Source organism: Meleagris gallopavo, chromosome 1 (assembly GCF_905368555.1).
Source record: "Meleagris gallopavo chromosome 1, MGAL_WU_HG_1.1, whole genome shotgun sequence".
Lineage (NCBI taxonomy): Eukaryota > Metazoa > Chordata > Aves > Galliformes > Phasianidae > Meleagris > Meleagris gallopavo.
This window is the reverse complement of record NC_139404.1, coordinates 59,459,161-59,482,118: the sequence shown is the minus strand read 5'-3', so window position 1 is coordinate 59,482,118 and position 22,958 is coordinate 59,459,161. Positions and strand designations below refer to the sequence as shown.

General features: G+C 46.3%; 1 protein-coding gene across 3 annotated transcripts in view; it reads left to right on the top strand.

Annotated features, from left to right (window-relative positions):
• The window catches only part of SLC6A12 (solute carrier family 6 member 12), a 37,504-nt gene extending 32,626 nt beyond the window's left edge, over positions 1 to 4,878 (top strand). For all 3 annotated transcript variants that reach the window (XM_010714313.4, XM_010714305.4, XM_085229813.1), the window contains exon 15: positions 1,575 to 4,878. In XM_010714313.4, coding sequence (XP_010712615.1) covers positions 1,575 to 1,718 — 144 coding nt within the window. In that variant the 3' untranslated portion in view covers positions 1,719 to 4,878. The remainder of the gene's footprint in view (positions 1 to 1,574) is intronic.
• The last annotated feature ends 18,080 nt before the right edge of the window (positions 4,879 to 22,958 follow it).

Sequence of the window (22,958 nt, the reverse complement as noted above, 5' to 3'; positions counted from 1 at the left end):
GAATCCTAACTCTCCTAGCCCTATCTTGTGCTTCAGATCACTTAGCAGCCCTGCACCTTTCCTATCCCACAGCCAGTTTGAAGATGGTCTTGATAGCTGACACTGCATCTGACTCCTGACAGCTCAGAGGTTTCACATGCCTTTATGAGGACTCAGGGCTGTCTGTGAAGTAGTTGCCTAAATGTCCTGCTTGCTGAACATGCCTCACTTGTTGCAAAGTTCTTTGAGTCCTCAGACTAGAATGCTGCTTTAAGTTGTGCTAATGCTTATTTTACAGCACATTCAAGAAATTGCTTCAGCCAGTTTCAGACTGTAGCATTTTCTCTTTGCGCTGGTTTAGGTTATATTATCTGTAATTTTCAAGGACCTCTCAGTTATATTATTATGAAGAAATTTCCAAATGGCTGCTTGTGGCATGCAAGAAGGAGCCAGCTGCCAAGCCTGGGCTGAGTCAGGGGAGAATCAAAGCCAACCTCATGAAATCTCCTTCAATATTTGCTTCTGTTTTGTAAACAAGTTTTCTCAAAATATACCTGTTCCATTTTTCCAGTCACGCCCCATAAAAGTAATCAATTAGTTTCCTGACACAGCTGCTTCCAGGTACAGTGCCTTTTAACTGAATATTGCAAGCCGTTCACTGAAAGTGAGCTTTTAATTGGCAATTATGATCAGTTGCTGCAACAAACCGATTCCTCTTGCTCCACTTGACTGATCAAGAAACACAAATGTTGTTGCTTAATGTGTCTGATTAAGACAGCTCAAGTCCCAAGCACTGAAAACCTGCAGTGAGTTGCTCACAGAGAAGCTTCAGGCCAAGGCTGGTTTCACAAATCATGGGGCAAATGCTTTTGAATAAATGAGTGAAATCCTGCATCCTGGCAGGCATTTCACAGCAAGCAGAAGCACTGAAATTAATCAAACGAGTCATGGATGAGTTGTCTGCTCTGCTGTGGTATGCTGTGTAAGGGAGGAGCGTGCCGTGGCCCGAACAGCTCATGAAAGAACAACAGCTGTGACTGAACCGGGACATGGCACAGAAGAGGGTGGATGTGGGCAGGAGCCCCCTGGTCCTGTGTCACTCTGGTGAGGGACTGAGAATGTCACCGAGCGAGGTGTCATCTGCCTCCCACCAGGACAGAAGGTGCCCAGCACTTCCCGACAATCAGGACATATAGAAGGCTGCACAGCCCCCATCAGACTTTTCAGGTAGCACGGCTACTTGGCATAAGGAAAAGAGTAATTGGACTTTACCCTGTTTTTTTCTATGGCCACAGCAAGTGTCTATGGGATGAATCTCTGGCATCTTTCCACCCAGAAATATATCTGTGGGGAGCTGTGTATGTCAGGTTGTCAGTCCACAGCACAAATCTGAGCCTAGGGATGCAGTAACTGTCTCTGAGCAGCTGAAGTGAGCCTGCCCTGCTTCACCCCCTTTCACAGCCATCCAGCAAGAGGGGAGCGTGAAGCTGTGAGCATCAGCTCTACAGATGCCTTTGCCCCCAGCAATGGTTGTAGATCACTATTGGGTGCCGGTTTGTTTATCAGCTTAATTAACAAAGACTTCCTCTCCGCAGCGGCTCGCACAGCTGACTTCCCCAGCAGAGGATCTGCCACAGCCCAGGAAGCACATAGTGGCTCTGTCTGAACTGAAGTTCAAGGAGCAGTCCCCTCCTGTCCAGGAGATGCTCAGCATCACAGAGAGGGAAACTCATTTCTAAGGCACTGAAGATATCGCCTTAGTACTCCGAGTTGATTTGCTCTCTCCTTCCTGAAGTGGTTTCTTTTCCTGGATTCTTCCCTTCTCTCCTTCACATGGGACATCCCTGACTCCACCCAGCTGTCAGAGGGATCCTCAGAACTGACTCTGCACTGATGGAGAGGGAAAGAAATGCAAAAAATGAAGTATAATAACAAAAAAAGAACTAGGCTCCCCTCAACCTCCTCCCCCCCGCCCCACACACACTCACATAAAAAAAACAAACATCAGTTGTGTTGGGAGGAGGAAAGGAAACCACAGAGGTGAGAGAGAGCAGAGAATAAAGGTGTGCAGTAGAAAAGTTAGGGATGCAAAAACACAAATTGTGGGGTGTTAGCACAGGAAATAAGCAAGTTGGTTTAGAAGTACATAAGCATGAGGATGACAAAGGGAAATGTATTGCTACATCACCTCTATCCAAGGGAGAGGGTGCCAATAAGATATCACTGGCTGCAGTGTTAGTGGTGATGGCTTCAGAACAGGAAGAGTGACAGGGCACTGGGTGCAAACACAGTTATTGATGCTGGATCTCACAGCAGGCTCTGGGTGGAAAGGGGGTGAGAGCTAACTATCCCAGAGGTGTGCTCCCAGTCAGACACACACTGGCCAGTGAACGTGTATTTGAGAGTGAAACAGCTAAATCTTTGGTGCTTCTCTCAGAGAAATCATGGAGTGAATGCGAAGACCCAGAGCAGGTTGATTAAAAATGAGCTGCAGCATAGCAAAGAGATATGGAACCCTGGGGATTGCACGCCCACAAATTTAACTGCACTGCTGGGGCATTTTATGGAGGAATTAATGAAGGAGTTGATGGACCTGCTTCTGTGTGCAGAGTAGCTTTGGGGCAAGAGTGGGAGAAGGATTGTGCTGCCTCTGCTCTGCTGCCAGTAACTGCTCAGGGGACATGGCAGGCACGATCGGGCACAATAATCATAAGATCAGAAGAGATAAAGGGATAATTAATAGCTAAGATGACTTCATTGGCAGCAGACTGTGTCAAATTAAACATTCTCTGTTGCCAGGGTGGTCGTGATTGCAGTGCAATGGCTGGGAGGGATGTCATGGGGATGTGACGTTTGGAGCCACACAACTCTGTCTTGCAGAGGCTGTTATGTCACGTGTGGCCCGAACACTCAATGACAAAGCCTACCTGAATGCCTATTGAGATTTCACAAAAGCCAGCAGCAATATCTCCCCAGACCATTTACCACGGTCCAGGGAACGCACGCTGGCTTTGGGTCTGCCTTGCAATAGTGCCATATCGCAGCACGCAGGAGATTTACCATTAAAGAGAATCACAGGTGCCACAGGCTCCTTTCCCTTGTTCCTCCTTCCAAGTAATTGCTCATCCCCGTGCTGTGTGGAGATAAACTGCCAGCGCTGAAAGAAAGTAGGGAAATCAGGTCTCATCTGTGCAGTGCAGTACCTTTTCCAATTGCTATGGGAACCTTATCTTTTGCAGTCTTATGTGAGTTTAACTGGTGAATTAGCATAGGGGAATTTTTTCCCCATTTAATTTCCTTTCCTTTAGCATCTAAAAATTGTTGGTGAAATGAACGCTGAAAGTCAAACATCAGAATATGTACCTCTCTGGGATATTTTCATTTAATTGGAGATGACTTGCTGTAGAAGGTAGAGACAACTGACAAGCCTTGTTATTCTTCACTATGAAGGATTGCAGCACCACAGAAGGCATCATTTATTTTATTTTATTTATTAAGGAGCTAAATGTTGTGTTGCTGCAATGGTCTTGGGAAGAGCTTAAAATCCAGACTCTTGCAGCCCTGCCACACAGTAAACATTTTGGTATTTTTCCCCTCCTGACTAGCAGTACTGCTCACAGTTCGTTGGGGTGAGCCACTCTCTACAGCAGGTCCTTATCTATGGCTGGAACAACAGCTCCTGGTATCCAGCACTGCAAGGCCAAGACATGTGGCAATGCAGTGGTGGCTCAGCCTGGTCATCTGATAAAGCCACCAGCCCCAGTGTCCATGAGTGCTTGCTCTCCATCAGCCCCAAAGGAGAGCTGTACACAGGCAGACTGGTTTTGGTGGCAACCACCATCAGAACAGTGGCATTGGTTTTGAGGAAGAAATTTGCTTTCTCCAATCAACACAAGTTCAGTAGCAGGACTGTGTCATGGCATCCAGATTCAGTTAACAAGAGTTTCTTGTGTGAGCCTTGGTGGGATGTTCAACCTCTTGGCTCCTGTTGCTGTGTCTCTAAGGTGTAAGATAGTGTCTTGCTGCCAGAGAAGCGGTGGAGGTGTAGCCACTCCTTTTCCTGAGGTAGTCTGAAGGCACTGCAGTAATCCTAGATAGAAACAAATCACTTTGCAGTTTTGAACACAGGTGTGGAGCTGTGTTACTGCAAATAAACACAATATGAACTGGTTTATCTGTTGCTTATGTATAATCTGATAGCAGTGTCCCAGACCTGTCAGGAAGCACCACATTTTAACAGTCGGAGGAGGAATTGCTGTCATCACTGAAAGAAATTACAGAATTTCCAGGATCAGGAAGCTTATCCAGACACTCTGGATGGGACTGAGAGAATTGCAGGAAGCTTAAGGGAAAAATCCTTGTGATCTTGTGATCCAAGCACACCCACCTGGGGTAGAAAGGGAAAATACCACCAACGATTATTTGCTGCTATAATCCCCCCTGCATGCAGACGTAGTTAGAGATCAACTAATGAATGGTTTGTTGAACTCACACAAACATCTCAGGCATTGCTGCACACATACTAAGCATCTGAGAGGTCTTTATCAGCCTCTAGGAGATGCCCACACTGTGGTCAGAGTTGGGTGTCTGTCTGAAGAAAAGCCACCATAGTGCATACGTACCATCAAAAGGGGGTGGTATGGAAAGGAGGATTTTGTTTTCATGTAGTTGTTGATAAGTCGTCAAAACATAATGTATTTGAAGCTGAAATCCAAGAGAAGTTACCAAGTGGTCATTCTCGGCTGCTCCTCCCAATCAGGAAAAATGCTGTATGTAGAAGTGAAGAAGGACATCTGTAAAGCACCAATTGCCTGTTTTTTTTTTACCTTTCTGGGGGGGCAGTTGTTTCATTTTTCATTAAAAGTTCATTCCTCTTGCCAACCCTCTCTAGCAAGGAAAATCAGGAAAAAAAAATTTTTTTTAAATAAAAGAAGACAAAACGTCTTGAATTTTCTTCTTCCTTTTGTCTTTTTTTGTTTCTTTCTTTCTCCTCTCTTTTTTTCTCCTGTTCTCCTCCCTCCCTCTTGCCCTCCCCCCTTCCAACCTTTCTTCCTTTTCTTTAACAATGGCAGATGGGGAAAAAAAAAAAAAAAAGGACATGACAGGTGAAAATTTTTACTGGAGAAAACAAATGAACAAAAAAGGTAAAATAAAGGGTAATTGAGTTTTTAAGAGTTGTCAAGAGGACATTGTCATCTAGCCCTCATCAGCTAGAAAGGTTGCATCCATTCTTCTATTCTCCAAGCAAGCCCCTTCCCAAGTCCATCTGGCAAGTGTTTTTCTTCAAAGAGAAATTGTGTTCTTGAGCCTCTTTCCTTAGATCCTCATGCAACCAAAGGTGGTTCCTAGTTTGGCAGAACTGCAGCCTCCAGCACCTGGGAGAAGAAGGAGAAGCCATGGTGTCTCTCACAAGGCCCTAGGACTGCAGCCAGCAGGAGACAGATGGGGACTCCTTATGTCCTGGCCCCGGAAGGCTACAGCCAGGCTCTCTAGGGCTTCTGAGAGAAACTCTCACGTTCTTACCTTTGTCTAGTATGAAGTAATATGCATACTTTCTCATTTTCGGGATCTCTTCAACTTTCTTACAGTCTTCTTTCTCACCACAATGCCACCAGGCAAGGGAAGGAGTTGTCCTGCTCTGCTCTGTGCTGTGCAGCCTCACCTCCTGCACTGGGTAATTTGGAGTGCCACAGTACAAAAAGGACATAAAACACTCATGTGTATTAAGGAAAGGTTCTTCACCAGAGTGCAGAGGCTCCCCAGGGCAGTGGGCACAGCACTGAACTGCTGGAGTTCCAGGAGCTGGATTCAATGATCCTTGTGGTTCCCTTCCAACTCAGCATATTCTATAATTCTCGAGAAGCTTGGATCTAAGGCCTCTCCCTGCCCTTGATGACCACTGCAGTCCTCAGGCAAAGGACAGTGATCTGTAGCTCCTGATGAGATGAAGATGCAGCTGTGAGCTCCCTCCACCCCTCAAGAGAAGCTGTGCCCACTATAGACATAGTGCAGTGGTTAGTTTCATTAGCTACTAAGGACTTGGAGCTGCATCTCAATCCTTAGCAAAGTTGTTGATTCTATCTTGATCCTATGAATGTATTGCATTTTACTAAAGGCCAGGAGAGGTCAGAGGACTGTAAAACCATTGAACCATACAATGACTTTGGTGAGGGAACCTTAAAGATCATCTTGTTCCAACCCCTGCTGTGGGCAGGGTGGCCAACCACTAAATCAGTTGGACCAGGGGCTCAGTGCCCCATCCAACCAGGCCTTGAGTGCCTCCAGGGATAGGGCATCCACAACCTGTCTGGGCAGCCTGTGCCAGCAGCTCACCACCCTATGAGTAAAAATCTTCTTCCTAAAATTTAGCCTAAATCTTCCTTCTTTTAGTTTAAAGCCATTCTCTTGTCCTATCACCATCAGACTGTGTAAGAAGTTGGTCCCCCTCCTGCTTGTAAGTTTCCTTCAAATACTGGAAGACCACAATGAAGTCTACCCAGAGCCTTCTTTTCTCCAAGCTAAACAAGCCCAATTCCTTCAGGCTTTCTTTGCAGGAGAAGTGCTCAGCTCTCTGAGCATCTTCATGGCTCTCCTCTGAACTCACTCTAGCAGCTCCACATCTTTTCTGAGATGGAGACTCCAGGCTTGGACACAGTATTCTAGTCGGGGCCTCATGAGAGCAGAGAGAGCTAGCTACTCCTCTTTTGTTGCAGCCCAGGATACAGTTGGCCTGGTCTACAAGCACCTACTGCTGGCCCATGTCCAGCCTCTTGTCCATCAAATCCCCAAGTCCTTTTTGGCAAGGCTGCTCACAGTAAATTTTTCTCCCAGTCTGTACTCATATCTGGGATTGTCTTGACCCCAGTGCAAAACCTTGTTTTTGACCTTGTTAAACCTCATCAGGTTCTCATGTGCCCACTTTCCAAGTGTGTTCAGATCCCTTTGGATGGTGTTCTTTCCTTCTATTGTGTCAACTGCACCACTTAGCCTGGTGTCATCAGCAAACTTGCTGAGGGCAGGCTCAATCCCACTGTCTATTCTGTTGATTAAGATGTTGAAGAGTACCAGTCTCAAGACAGAACCCTGGGGAACATGACCAGACTCTACCTGGACATAGAGCTGTTGACAACAACCCTCTGGCTATGACCATCCAAACAATTCTTTATCCACCAAATAGTCCAACCTTCAAATCCTTTCTGCTGCAATTTAGAGATAAGGATGTGGAGCGTCAGATCATCCTGTTGTTCTTTGGTTTATTAGGCTACATGCACTTACAAACAGTTTACCTCATATTAATTAGCTAAAAGGGTTTGAACAGGATGAGGAGGGATTAATGTTAATCAAATGAGAAGATAATATAAGCTTTCAGAAAGTGAAGATTAAGACATGAGGCCTGAGGGACTGGGGAGATGTGCACATGCTGCCATCCACTTCCCTCCACAGCACAACAAAAAAGACTTCATTACTGAACATCTTGATGTGGACAAGGGAAAAGAAATATTTCTAACTGTGCTTGGTGGGAGGTGAATTTATTTTTTCCCTTTTGTTTTTAAACCTGGAATAAGCCCTGCCCTCTTGACTGCTCCTGGGACATCATCCTGGTCTGTTTTGCATGCCTGACCCACAACTGTCTCTGCACAGGAGGGCACATATTTTTGGAGCTGTCTGTTCTGGTTTGTCAAGCCAGCACATGAAGATCTATGTGGAAAAGGAAAGGATTCCCAGGGAGAAATGCTTTAAGTGTCTGTGCAAAGCCAATTGTGGGCAACTCAGCTTGTCTTGCTTTTGGTGACTTGCCAAAATCACACTGTGAAATGCGGCCTCTTCATTTTTTTCTTCTTTTTTGAAAGAATTCTGTGGAGAAATTTCCATCCCAGCCTGGTTTATGGTCAGGGCAGGGAACGTCTCCTCATAGCAGTCTAGAATGGTTGTACTGGATAGGAGATGGACTCATTCTCATTCCTTATTTGCCAGTAGCCAGCAGACTTTTCTAACGCATGCTTTGTCAAGTGTGAGGTCATTGTTGTATCATGGTGTGGGTAATGGTCTTTGGAGACAGAGGAGTGATGAAAGGCAGTCTTATGCCTCTCTCAAGCTTGTATTTAACAACAACATTTTACAACAGTAAATGAAACGAGCTTCTTTTTCATATGGAGAAATAAACCCACTCTCCCAAACAAAAAGCAACCTGTCACTTTCCCACACTGGAGAAGGGCCATAAATACCTCATCCTAAGCAAGCATCCCTCCAGTGCACGAAATTCTCTTGCTTTGAGGTAAGGATGCCCTGAGAGCTGGAGCTTGGTATTTCTCCACCTGAATGTCTGGGATTTGTCTGGGATTTGTGCTGGGACACTACAAGCAATGTGCAGGCATGCTGATTAACATCAGAAAACAGTGTGTTAACCTCTCCAAGATGGCAGAATGCAGCCTGGTAATGGGGACTGTCCCAGCGCTGAGATTTAATCCCATAACTTTGGGGAAAACGTACTCATATTGTCCTAGTTTTCTGTGCTACATTTTTGGATGAGGCACGAGTTCCCCAGATGGGCTGTGGGATGGTGGCTCCCATTGGCACTGGTGCAATGCAGATGTCACTCCTGTTACGGGAACAGCAACAGAGTCCTCTCTCCCATGCCATCATACAGCCCTGCCCCATGGGCATCTGTTCTGCTGCCAGAACTGGGCTGGCTGCTCTCCTAGGGCTCAGCTTTAAACCTGCTGCCAGCAATGGAGTAAGATACTAGATAAGTGGAACTGCAACCCAGTGACAGCACTCGGTCATTGTGCCCCATGAACCTCCTTGCCCAGGAGCCCAAGCATGGCAGTGCATGCCTCCAGTTTCAGGCTTGTCTAGCTTTTGTCAGAGCCTGTGTGTGCAGGGCGCTTAAGCAATGCTTTGAGAAAATGTTGATTATGCAGTGACGAGATGGGACAATGCCAGGAATTTTATTTTTAATTTATTTCATTTGGTAAATTACCTGCCCCAGCCAAGTAGACACAGATTTTAAAGTTATTTACTGCCTGAAGTTTTACATAGTTTACATAGCATAATTTCCTGTATGAACCAAAAGACTCTTACCCCAGACTCTTCTGCACGTCAAGGTGGGGGGCATTCCCCTTGTAATTGGAGGTGGGAGAGTTCACTCTCATTCCGCTGCTTCCCAGGTCTTTGTTCAGTAGGGGCAAGGCTTTATTTATAATGGCCAGGGGTTGCCTGCTCCAAACACTTCTCCTCTCCAGTTCCTCTTATTCATCCCATTTTATTGACCCAAATAAAGCTGTCAGCAGCACCTTCGGGTTGTTCTGGCCAGAGTCCTTTGGCCAGGCTGACGTATGTACAACCCATCGAGCGACGGCAAAGCAATTTCCCACCATCCAATTCTATTGATAAGAGCAAGTCCCCCAGGGGATTAAATATATGATTACTGCAAACAAAGGATCGCTCTGTGTGTGTGCATCACGTGGGCAAGCAGCAGAAAGGCAGAAAGTGCTTTCCCTCACCCATGCTTGCACTGTTCTGTCCCTCCCGCTTGCACGTATCAACACTGCCTTGCACATGGGTGCATGCGTTGACCCTTCCCTTGCTGTGTACATGAAGTTGCAACTGCAGAGCACTTCACAGAGGAGATTGGCCTTGGCTTTTCCCATACTAGAGACTCTCTTGGTATTTTCTCTTCTTATTCACTGACAGTTTGCTCTGATAACCAGTCCTGGAAGGGCTCACCCTATAGAGAAAAGCAGGAATTTCTCCCATGGACATTTCAACACATTTTTCTTAAAATACTGTGGTATTTTGATGACTAAACTTCTTTGTGGCCCAAAGAATTTGTGGCCAATTTGTGAGCCATGAATACAGTGCTCCCCAAATATCCTGAATGCTCTTCCTCTTCTCCTTCACATATTACAGACCTGGATCCTCCATCTCCAGCGGAAATGTATGCATGTCCCAACACTAGCTATGGTTTTTCATCTTCTCTCATCTCTCCTGCTCTTCTTCTTTCTGAGGATCCCCTGCTTACCACAACAGGGGCAACTGTGGTTGGCACTGGTTATCCTGCCTTTGTTGTCCTTTTTCCTTGGCTTGCATCTCATACCCAAATCTGCCCTCTTTCTTTTCTACACTGACCACAGCAGCTCAAGCATTCCACATTCAAGGCTTCTTCTCTCTGTCAGAGTGGGTTGCTGTACGGTTGTAATAGGAAGTGACAGAAACTCTACCAGTATAACTGCACTTCTGCTGATTTAAAACATCCACCTCAGAGCTTTTATCAGCATAAGCCTCTTAAGAAAGAGAGGGGAAAAAAAAACAACCATCCACTCTCCTGGCAGAGCTATGCCAGTGATGTAACTGGACCTAAGGGTGCATTTACTTTAAAGTTAGGTGGCTTAACACAGTATGTGATTTCAGTTAAATCTTCTAAAGCGTGTGTGGACACTTCTATTTATGTCCTGTTCATGCTGATTTTAATTTATATTAAGTCTATGAGGATCACGTCTAAGCTAAGTTGAACACAGGTTACATTTCACACTACTTTTGGATGGATTAGAAGGACTGGAGCTAAATCATTGCTGTCCCTTCTGGGAGCAATTTCACTGGTAAAAATATGTTTTTGTACTTCAACTACATTTAGCAAAACAGCCCACATATATAGGCATGCTTGCATCAACATGACTGCTTCCAGCTATCACCTAAATGGTCTTTAAACTGTAATAATCCTTCTCGCAAAGTGGGCTACTCTTGTTTAATTTAGTCTAACTCCTTCTGCCCATGGATAGGTACTGTAGTGCTGACAGAAGTCCTTTTTCCCTGCAGAAATCCCATGGCTGGTGTTTGTTTTAGCTTTCTTCTGGTTCCTGGAGCCTGGTGCCTCTTATCACTGCTTGCCAAGAAGAGCACAGCACAGATATATCAGAAACCTGAGTCTCCCCAGGTATAAAATCTTCACCTGAACTCCAGGCACATTGGAGCTCTGCTCTGGGAACTCCTGCTTTTAGAAAATCTCTGGGGAGAGCCGAAAACTCACAGCCAGGTGCCATACCCTTGCCACTGCTTAGAGACGAACCAGCAAACATCTCAGGATCTCATTAAACCTTTTGCTTGCTGATGGCCGCAAAGGGCCATAGGAAAAGCAATGCAGATCCAGCTTCAGCCAGCAAGAAATTAAACTTGTGTCACAGTGCGATGGCGTGGCTATCTGCACCATCAGGCTGGGGTGCCCTCCAGTACTGGCTATTCTCATGTGTCACCACCAGCTGGTTGAGGAAGGAAACATTATGGCAGTGCTGAAGTCTGAGCTTGGTGCTGTGCTTTAGCAATTGACAAAGCCAAAGGTGTCTGACCCCCTATGAAGCAATGTTTACCTTCTCTCAAGAACTTCCCTGTGTACAGATATTAATTCCTATCACGTGGAAAAACTGGTCACATACCTAAGTATCCCACTGGAGATGAAGACTATTCATCCAAAGGATGAGCAGGGAAAATGCCACTCTGACCTTTCCAAATAAACAGATTTTCTTTTACTAACCCAATATCCCCCTCCCTCCCATAACCTGCTAAACTGCTCTTCTTCATTTTGTGTTGGAGGATGCTTGGTCCTCCAGGTCTCACCTGAGATCTGAAAGGTCAGATTTGGCAACAAATCTTTAGTGGAGGAAGTTTTTCTTATGGGTTTTTCTAGAATACATGAGTTAAGATGATATGGACAGGACAAATAAGTGAAAAAACATTGAGCTTAAAAGAACCTGGCTGTTTCACAGCTGCTAAGTCTTACTGACAGGATTTCCAGTTGACATTATCTTGCTGTGTCCCTGTGTCCCCATAGTTTTCCAGGGGAAAAAGAAATGCATTGGTGAGTCCAGAACAAATATGCTCCAACCTAATCTGTTTTCCTTTTGCGGGTCACTTTTAATCTCCACTGGGTGTAAATTCCTCTTCTTTTGTTGTATTTATTTTCAGTTTTGTTCTTACTCTATTTCTTCTATGCTTTGTTGTTGTTGTTGTTCCTCCACCATGTTCTTCTTTGTTTGTGCTGCAGGCAATGGAAATGATTTAAAAATGCCTGGTTTTGAAACAAGAGAGTTCCAGACAAAATTACTCCCAAGGCCTCCTAGCATCTGCAGAGACAAGTGGCATAAATGTACTTTTAAAATCAGTGGATGAAAGCAGTTGCAAATAACATCACTAGCGGTGGAAAGTACTGGACATGTTCTGTGGGAAGGTCATTTCCAAGAGGACATATGTCCCAGGAGCATGTCCTGTGAGGAACTATGGACGTATGTGGCAAGACCTTCCTCTGGGCCATAGGACTGATCAATCTCAGCTTGACAGGGAGATCACAGAGGGTGCCCAAGATCAGAGGGAACCCCAGCCCTTGTAGCTTTCCTGGGGAGAAGAGGGCAGCACAGCCGAATATGAACAGATGAGCTGATGAAGCAGCTCTAGACCCCACCAGGTGAGTTCTAATCAGTCCATCTGTGTTGAGAGTTACGTATAGCACTTGTGAATGGAAGATGAGAAGACAATGCAGGAATTTCTGAGCTTTACCCACCCTGGTCTTAGATATTTTCCCTATCTGTAACCTGCTGACCACTGACTGAGCAAAGATGGCTTGGGTACCAGGTGTCAGGGTGACACTGAGCACAGCCTGCCCAGGGTGGGAGGAAGGAAGCTGACCAGCCTGGCCCCAGTGCTGGCTTTCAGAGTCACTGAAGATGTGGAGGCTGCGCTTTAAATTGGACTCCCAAATACAATAGCTGCCAGATCTGCCGTGATTGCTAGCCCTGCTTCCCTTGGAGCTGGTGGGCTGGGGGCCTTGGTCAGAGCCAGGCAGCCTAACAGATGGCAGCAGCTCTTTTCAGAGAGTGCAGCTCTCTTCCTCTTTGCAAATTATCCTCGAGTGATTATACCTCTGCTTATTTTACAATGATTGTGCTAATGATTTTTGCAAACGAATTTTAAACTAAGAGATGGCTATCCTGATTATTTGGCTGCTTTTCCTGCTGTCATTGCATCCAATATCTGTTATTCAGAAAACACTCTTTGCACTTGTGTTTACTCATCCAGATTATACAGTGGGGTTGGGCTCTTTTGCTGGATAACTCCCAAAGCCTCCAAAAGCTTTGGAGGTGGCAGCCCAAACGCTTCAAACACAAATACTCAAGCCAGCGAGTATTTGTTTGAGTACCTGCCAAGCACTCATTTTCTGTGAACATGCTGGTGAATCAAAATCTAGTCTCATGAATGTTTATGGACAACAACCAAGAAAACAACTCCAAATCCCATCCTTCCAAACAAATTCTACTTCTCTTCTAAGGCACATTCCCAAATTCATTTGAGCTCACCTGCCCGTGACTAGTTCTAACCAAGTATAAAATATCCCTGGCCTCTTCTGTTGGTCCCACTTCCCTTTCTCCTGGAAAGAAAAGCTTTGCTTGTGTCAGGTTGAGAGAAACTCTTGTTCCCCTGTGCCTTTGATACTGACTGCTTGTTTCTGCTTCTAATTCACATGGCTAATGTTTTGCAGAAAACATGTGTTGCTTTCAAATGCATTTTTTATCCCTTCAGTGGAAATGGCTGCTTTGTGCAGAGGTGTAGGAGGTGTGGAAATGGTTTGTCGTGTTTCCAGTGAAAGTGTTGCATGTTTTTGCCTACGGTACCTCACGTTCGCAATTGAGCTGCTCAGGTGGTCTTCAGTCAGGGCTGCATGGAAAACTGTGAAAACACATATTGAAGGCTGGTTCCCTGAGGTCTGCACCCACCCTGCAAGCAAGCTGCTATGAATTCTCTCTCTCCTTTTTTTTTTTTTTTAGGAGGTGTCACATCAATAATAGGGCTTGAGGAGAGGTTGATGACCAAGAGGGAATGGCAATGGGCAGGCAAATGCTAGGCATGGGAGTAGGTTGTTTTATCTCTGCAGCCACATTTCCATTTCTTTTGACAAATACAGACCAGGGACTTTGCTACTGGTTTCTCACTGAAACTGCCATTTGCATGCACATGTTTTAATTTGGTTTGCTTGGCCACAGTAAATCTGACTTGGTAACACAATGTCACATTCAAATATCCTTTTCCCAGCCTTGAGACTGAGGATCACTGCAAAGCAAACTCAAACCTGAGCTGAGCTTCCTGGCCAGCCCAGCATCTTCATTGCTCTCAGTGAGCCTCACATTCATAGAATCGTTTGAGTTGGAAGGGACATATAAAGGCCATCTAGCCCAACTCCCTTGCAATGCACAGGGACACCTAGAGGTAAATCAGTTTGCTCAGAGCCACCTCCAGCCTGACCTTGAGCATATCCAGGAATGGGGAGATAGGGCCCATGAATACGCCTTCTGCAAGGCTGAGCGTCCTGGGTCAATGGGGCCACATCATCCCACAGGGAGTTTTACCATCTCCCCCACGCTCCCCTGTTACCCTGAACATGTTATTCAAATGTTGTTTTCCAGAGGACTTAAGAAATGTCCTTCAGACAGAGGACAGGACCATGAGCAGCAGCCTCAGCAAAGACATACAGCTGCATCTTTTCCTTCCCATCTGTACAGGCTAAGGGGCTTTGGCAGATGAGCTGAGGTAGGTTTAGTTGCAACAGGTAATAGAGTGATTGCTTGCTTCAAGGGTGCACACGGGCTCCTTAGAAGAAAATGGGTTTTGCTAACGAGAAGTGAAACATCTGGGTGCTGGGGTGCCTTTCTGAACTCCCAGCAGCTAAAAGCCACTAAGCATATTTTTGCCAGTAATTTAAGCACACTTATCTCTGCTTTCACACAAGCAGAGGAGCTGCTGAGTGACAAGTGTCATTTTTGCAGAAATGCACTACAGTTTGCTTGTGCCCTCCCAATGCCCTGGGAAGGACTGCACTGCTGCAGTCATACTTGCAGGATAAGCAGCTCCTCCCACATGCAACCAGTCTAAAACATGTGGCTCCTTTCTTGACCCAGTGGTGAGTACACTCCAGTAGATAAATGTCCCTCACCCTCTGCCTCCCCCTTTCAACACCTAAATCCTGACCTGCCATCAGCATAGACACCTGGCTGGTGACAGCATGGTGACTCCTGTCCTGCCTGTCCCCTTCATGGGGCTGCACTGTCGCAAACCTGGCCGTGCTGGGGAAGGCCTGTGGAAAAGCAGAGGAAGCTCACAAATCGACACCCATTCCTCCCCAAAAATTTTCGGCACCAGGCCCTTGGCCAGCACTCCTGCCCATGCCCTTGGAGCCTCATCACTCCCACCACTGTGTATTTTTCCAGTGGCTCTGGGTACCCCCCCCACTCGCGACATGCTGGGTGTTGATTTGACTGGACGTGAGCGCAAAGCTCATTAAGGGCTCATCAATACGGGTGATGAGGAGCTGTGTGGGGTGAGGCTCATAGCTCCCCTCTGTGCAAGGGAGCAAGTCAGAACGTGCCTCCCTGGATTGGATCTTCGGAAGCAGCTCTGCACGCCACGAGAACCCAGCGGGTAGCCTGAGGTAGGTGGGACAGCAGAGCCTGGATGTGGGGATGGGAGTTTGGGGATCAGAGAAAGGAGTCTAGCTGTGCATGAGCATCCTTGGGAAAGGGTGGCTGCAGACACTGAGCTCTCCTCCATCCCCTTAGTTGGATGTGGGGCAAATGAAACAAAAGTACCACAAGGACGTGGCAGGATGAAAGATGGAGTGTGTCTCCCTATAGGGGCTATAAAGGTGAACAAATAGGGGTAGTCCCATCTGCCATGTTGGTGCAGCATGAAGCAGGCAGGCTCCCAAAAGCAGGGGCAGAAGTTGCCAGTATAATGGCCTCAGCTGCACCACTGCCATGCCTATATTTCTTCTGCCAATTGTCATTCCAGTTGTGATGTTCTCCTGGTCAGGAAAAGCAGCAGACACTGGGAAGGCAGCATCCTTCCTCACAGCCACTAGCACACAGAGCCAACTGGATTTCCCTCCGTTCCAATGGATCTCTGACCCACTGAGGAGATGTATTGAGCTTAAATTCTGGAACAGCAGCCAGGTGGAATCCTGGGCAAGTTTCCTTAGTGGGGTCTCCACTGATAGGAAAAAGCTGCAGCTTGGCCACCAAGGGCTCCACTGTTGGCTGGTGACCTTGCTGTAATTCTGCTGATTTCTGGTGGACACCTCCAATACATTTTATCTTGGTTGTCTTCCCTATACTTCCATCACTCTAAGAGAAGCTCTGACATTGCTTGGAATGCAGAGGAGAAAAACAACCAAATCCAAACTAGCAAAGGCTTTTTCTTCTTGAGAAAATTAATGGCCACAAGGAACAAATGACAAACACCTTATATGACTCTCCATGTTGTCAACAGCAAGTGACCGCCATGCCTGCCCCTGCAGTCTCTAGCTGTGGAGATGATGGTACAGTAAATGCCGGCCTGGATCGCTCTCTTGGAGACTTGATGCTGTTCCTGCCACCTGCTGCTATAGCTCTCCTGCCTTCACCTATCTCCCCTCCATATGCTGAGTGTGTTAGCGGAGGCTTTTGAGGCAGGCAGGGTTTTTACCTGCTTGCCTTACTCCAGGAGCAGCAGGTGCCTCCCAGCTAGAGGGTAGTGGCCAGACCCTTATTCCTTGGTCACACAAGAGGAGGGGGACAATCCTCTTGATACACTAGAAATGAGAGGCAGCATCTAGTCACCCTCACATGTTTCTACTCCTTGTCATTTTTTTAAATTCATTTTTTCATTAAGTTGTGACAATTAAATCCAAGGTGACCTTCTCAAGTGAGGCTCAGCAAGATCAAGCTCACCCAGATCTCTGTTCAATGACTTCATTAAAATAAAAAGAAAGGAAAACCAAAAATAATATCAATTCCACTGCAGCAAATAACCACTGGCATTACTCGAAATATCTCTAGAGATTTAGTAAATCCAGCTCTATATATAAAGTTATTTCCCCCCTCCTGCACAGGATAGCCATGCCTTTTGCACAATACTTGGCACTCCTAATGAGATGGGGAAATACTTCTCTGAAGGCTGTGGTCCCAATGAGGTGCTTCTCTCTCTGTTGCTTCATTTCAAGTTCCCCCCACTTCCCAGCCTCTTCTTCAGTGCTCCTACCTTGCTTCCACACTCTCGGGAGCTGCTCCTTCCCCTCTGTCCCCATGCTGGTGCCTGATACCTAGCTGGGCATCCCTGGGCTTAATCTGCATCCCTTTCTCATAGAAACACTCATTTGTGTCTTTTTTCTCCCTCCAGTCTCTCATTCTCAAGGAACCTGATGTCTTTGAGAATCATGCTCCTTTATTACAGAGGAAAAGGATCTGGGAATGTTACTGGTCAGCTGGTTGAACATGAGCCAGCAGTGGCCAAGAAGGCCCGTGGCATCCTGGCTTGTTTCAGAAATAGCGCAGCCAGCAGGAGCAGGTGTCACTGTCTCTTTGTACTTAGCACTGGTGGGGCCTCATCTCAAGTGCTGTGTTCACTTTGAGGCCCCTCACTACAAAAAAGGCACTGAGGCCCTGGAGCATGTCCAGAGAAGGGCAATGGAGCTACGAGGGATCTGGAGAATAGGTCTTATGGAGAATAGCTGAGGGAACAGAGATTGTTCAGACTGGAAAAGAGGAGCCTGGGGGAGACCTCACTGCTCTCTACAATGACCCGAAAGGAGGTTGTGGTGAAGTGGAGGTTGGCCTCTTCTCTCAGGTAACAACAATAAGATGAGAGGGAATGGCCTCAAGTTGCACCAGGGGAGGCTCAGGTTGGATATTGGGAAACATTTATTTCAGAAAGAGTGGTTCAGTATTGGTACAAGCTGCCCAGGGAGGTGAGGGAGTCACCATTCTGTGAGGTCAAGGTTCAAGAACCTTGTGGATGTGGCACTGAGGGACGTGGTCAGTGGGCAGGGTGTAGATGGGCTGGTGTTGATCTAAATGATCTTAGTGGTCTTTTCCAACCTTAATGATTCTATGACTGTATGATTCTATGATCAGGTACACATGAATATTGACAGTGAGCTCAAAATATTATAGGAGCTGAGAACTTTCGTGCAAGAAAGCTGGGCTAAGAATGTCCGAATTGCCATAGGCACAGCAAAGGAAAAATGTTGCAAAAATGAATAAACTTCCAGAATTGTGAAGCTTTGTGTGTTTGGAGTATTGTGGCATCCCAGAGTGCCAGTTTGCACTGTGTAAGAAAAGGAAAATGCTTCTTAATTTGATCAGCACATTTTAAATGGGCAGAAATAGGCCTTTAATCTTTTTAGCGCACTAGTTTCACTGAGGAGGATGGAGGCAGGGATGCCCTTAAGCCAACTGTTCATCTTCTCCAATCTGGAAGCTCGTGGGGGCTGGAAGAGCTGCTTGCTGCCTGCTGGGAGGCTGCCGCAGGAGTGAGCATGGCTTGGCCTGGCCCTGGCTGTGGGACCCAGGCTGGGCCCACATGGCTGCAGGAGTGAGATTCCCCACAAGGCACAGGCCTCAGGCAGATGCACTCATTTCCTCTTCCTGGCTGTGAAAGGATCCTCAAGTAGGATTGTTAACACTGCTCTGTGCTGATAGGGGAAAGTGCGCTGTTTGTGTTGTTCAGCTGCTATTATAAACTAAGGCAAAAAAAAACCAGACAACCCACGCTTTGCTTAGAAGTGCCATCTGAGGTGAGAGCAGTGAAGTTGGGGCTGTGACAGGAAGCAGGCTCTGACCCCGCTTCCCCTGCAGGAAAAGGAGCCCAAGGAGACTTAGTGGGCATCCAGAGTGGAGGAGGGGGCTGGAACAGCTGACCCAGTTCTTTCTGCTCACATAATGCAAAAATCAAGGTGCTGTTTGACAAAGTGATCAGGCAGCAAGCAGGAGCCAAAGCTGGCAGCCCAGTGGTTCTTCAAATGCTTTTCGGGGCTGTAAGGGACTCCCACTGCTCTCCCAGAACCAGGGCCAAGGGATCTGACATGAATTCTGTCTTTCATTGACATCCTGCTTGTTCAATGGCTTCAGAAACATCATCAAGATCCTGCCGCCCCTCTCCTTAGCTGGACAGGGTCACAGTGTGGTAACAACCAGACCTTGCCAACCATGTTATTGAGAGCACCTTGGGTCACAGGCAGCTACAGGCAGAGGAGGGAGACTGGGCAACAGCCACGGGTCTGGCTTGGACATCAATAACACAAATCTTGTGCAGGAGAGTGGGAAAGAAGGGTGGAGGAGCTGCTGGTCTTCCTGTAGAGCTGGTTTATTCTCTTATCATGCCTTCCTCAGCGCTGACTTCTCTGTAACCACCAATCAACTCTTTTTGGGGAAAGGTTTCTGATGAGCTGAAGCATCTCTGTGTTTCTCAAATCTGGGAGAACCCAATCAGCATCCTGTCAGCATCTCAGGCTGGTACAGATAACATTCCCATCCTGCTCTCCTCCACTCTCTCCTGCCATTTTCTATGTGGCAAGAGGAACAGGAGAAACTGCTCTGTCCCTCACTGGTGCCCAGAGCAAGGAGGGGATGTGATCTTCCCTGGGGACAGATTACTTATGCAGGAGGCACTGCGGCATGCTGAGAGTGTTTTACTTTTCATGCAAGCATCTTACGACACAAACAGCTCAACAGTCTAGCCTTGAGAATTTTGGCCAGTTGCAAAGCCCCTGCTGTGCTACCTCTTGGTGCTCACCCAACCATAAGCTGGTATTTGACCTCAGAGCCCAGTAGATCCAATCTGTAGATCTGTCTCTTGCCCCTAGAATAGCTCTGTCACTCACAGCTTTTAGAGATGCAGGAAGCTCAAGCATATGCTGCTGCTGCAGCCAGCCAAAAATCAGCGCAGAGCCTTCTGTGGCCTGATCAGCTGGTCATGGCTCCAAACACGAAGCAAGAGCCTTGGGGCTACTTGGCTGTCATTAAAATGGTGTGGATGGAAGAAAAAGTTTAATTGACTGAACAACAGCCCGCACCGTGTAATTAAACTAATTGTGGCTCTACCTGCACAGGTCAAAAGTGATTTGTGTGGCTGTTACAGCTCTGACAAAGAAGAGGTGGGGAGATGCAATAGCATTTTTTTCCCCACACGTTTCCACAAGTAATTTTGCTGTTTCATTTCAGGCAATTTTATGCCATTGAAATTTTTGTTTCTGTCAGATTTGAGGAGGCTGTTAATATTTCACACCAAAGCAGGGAAAAGTGAAAAGGTCACCATTGTTAGCAGCTTCAGGCTGCAGCATTTCAAGTGGAGGTAATACATTTTCAGGGCTATTTTCTTATTTTCGGAGAAACTCCTCAAAAAGGAGGCAGAGGACTATTTTCCAGAAAGCTCTGCAGCCTGGCTTTGCACCCACAAGAGACTATGCAATTGTTTCTGTCAACCTGAACAACAAAAGATCAGGCCTTCTCCATGCCACTGTGAAACTCAAGTTACTGCTTCACTGATAGGGATTTCTGACCCTTGATTTTAGTGGCTATTTTGAAAGTCTTGGCTCCAGTTCACGATGCGTTTAGAAGAAGCTGAACAAGAAACCTGCTGCAGTGTCGTGTTTAAACTCTTTGACCTTGTTTTCAAGGCCTTGCCAAGCACAGCCCACCTCCAGCTGGTAACTCTGCTCTTATTGATTATCATTCTCGGTCCTTCAGGCTTTTTGCTGTGCCCAAAGTGCCATGCGCTTTTCAGAATAAATAATGTGACATGACAGAGCTGCTGTGCCCACACTGATTTCTCCAGGCTGTCAACACAGCCCTGTGCTTGGAATGGAAGAGACCATGTGGTCAAGCGGAGAAGCTGGTGCATCTTACCCTGATAGGACTGCTTGACCAGTATGAACTTGTGTCCAAACAGAGAAGTCAAACACTGCACCTGGGAGCAGATGATGCCAGGATTATTCCTGAGCAGATCTGTATGTCCTGTGTGAAGGGACATGTGGACCTTGCAACCATGATTGTAGGGCAGATCTCAGGGACACTGCAGCTCTGCAGGCATCAGACTGCTCTTCTCAGCACACTTTGAGCCTCAGCTGAAATTGCTTTTTAAGACTTCTGTGCTTTATTTGAAATGTTTGGTGAGACACTTGAGAGCAGATGCATGGGAAATGCAGAGATGGTCTCTTCTCAGCCTCTTTTCCCAGGTCGCAGTGATAGGACAAGAGGAAATGCTTTTAAGTTGCACCAGGGGAGGTTCAGATCAGTATTAGGAAAAAATTCTTCTAAGAAAGGGTGGTGAGGCATTGGAACAGGCTGCCCAATGAAGTGGTGGTGTTCAAGAAATATGCGGATGGGGCACTGAAGGACATGATTTAGTGGGCTTAGTATTTTCCAACCTTAATGATTCTATGATCCTATGGTCATCCACAGCCTGGAGGCTATTCAGAGCTTTCTCAAGAGAGATTACATGTCCCACTGCTCATACCCCTCACTGAGTAATGTGTTCAATGGCGAGGGAAGAGTGGAAAAGGATGTGCCCCAGAGCTAAATGTCTTTCTGACAGATGTATCTCTGACAGATGTCTGATGGAAGAAAAATCCATCAGACTCAATTAAACCTCAATACGCAGGTGCAAAACCTGGCTCAGGAAGCTGGATCTACTATGAGAGACATCACTCCAAACTTCTTGTGGTCCTCTATTTTTTGTCTAATCATCCACCACTGTAAGAGACAGGACAGTATGTAGGAAGCACATTCAGTGGGTTCAGTTTTCATGATGTCCCTTGGCTATAGGAAAACATACATAAATCTAGTTAAAGAGTGGCAGAATTTGTTTTTCTTGAGCTGGGGATGATGGAACTCACTTCTTAGGGTAGAAGAAACTGCCAATATAGTCTGCTGCTCCTTTATCATCCTAACCTCTAGCACATGAAATATAGAGTGTTATCACCTACGTACAGTATTGCTACTGAGCTGTAGCAGCAAGAACAGATGAAAAGAGCACAGGGAGAGCAGGATATATATATTAAGATAACAGCTTACCTACTGGTTTTTGTCTCAGGAAAAAAAAGTCAAAATGGTTTCTGCTGAGCCTAATTTGTTATGTCTCCAGGCATAGCTAATTATCCTGACTTAGCCCAGCTCTGAATTCTTCCCAGGGGTTTTGGTGCTATTTCTTCTGTTTTGATTTATAAATTGTCTTTATTTTACTTTCCTCCTACATGCTCTGTATAATCTTTTTACTCCTTGCCTTACTGAGGAGCTGGGAGTTGGTGTGACAGTGCTATTACGAAGTGTAAGACGGAAAAGGAGATCCATTAGCCACTGTGCTGGGTGTCCAGAAATGCTTTCTTCTGGCATCTGCGTCATGGGCTATTTGGAACTGTTTCTTCTCCCCATGAGGCGCCTGTGTGCTGTCACTTACTGCTGGGCTTACCTGCAACCGCCCTTGGGCTAAAGGAGCCATGCATCTCCAGGCTGACTTTGAAACTCACAGGGCTTTGGTTACAGCTTTTATCCTACAGCTAGAAGTACTCTCTTGATGTAGCAGAATGAATTATAGTGGAATGAATTACAGTTATTTTCTTTGTAATTGGCATAGTTTTTCTAACCTCCATAACAAATTCTGTAGAGGAAGGAAATCCATTTGCTGTAGTTATGGAGTAAACAGGAGATGATGCTGTCATTTAGCTTGGGCTTGGGAGGGTGTCTCTGTTCAAAAAATTTTAGAAATTCATAAGCATCCTGCAAGGCAAATGGGTACTGCTTAGGCAATGAGGCTAGCAAGAATAAGAGGCTCAAGTAGGGCCAGTTTTAACTGTTAGGGCATGCCACCTCCTCATAGCATTGCTTTGTTTCCTGATATATCCACTTTATGTTTATTTCTAATTTGTGCATCTGGGAATGTATTTGTCAACAGACTTCTCTGGCAAACTGCAACACTGGTCACAGTGATGGCCCCTGGTGGAGGCTTAAATTCACATTTCTGGAAAATGGCTTGAGATGTGACAGAGAGACAAGACCTTACTGGCCACAGGCCCATCTTCTGCGCTGGCCAAGGGCAGGTGCTGAGGGGAGAGGATACAGCCAGGAAAAATACAGAATCCTGGCTAGTGGGATCTCAGTGGCTCACAGGCTGCCTATATCCACTCATGT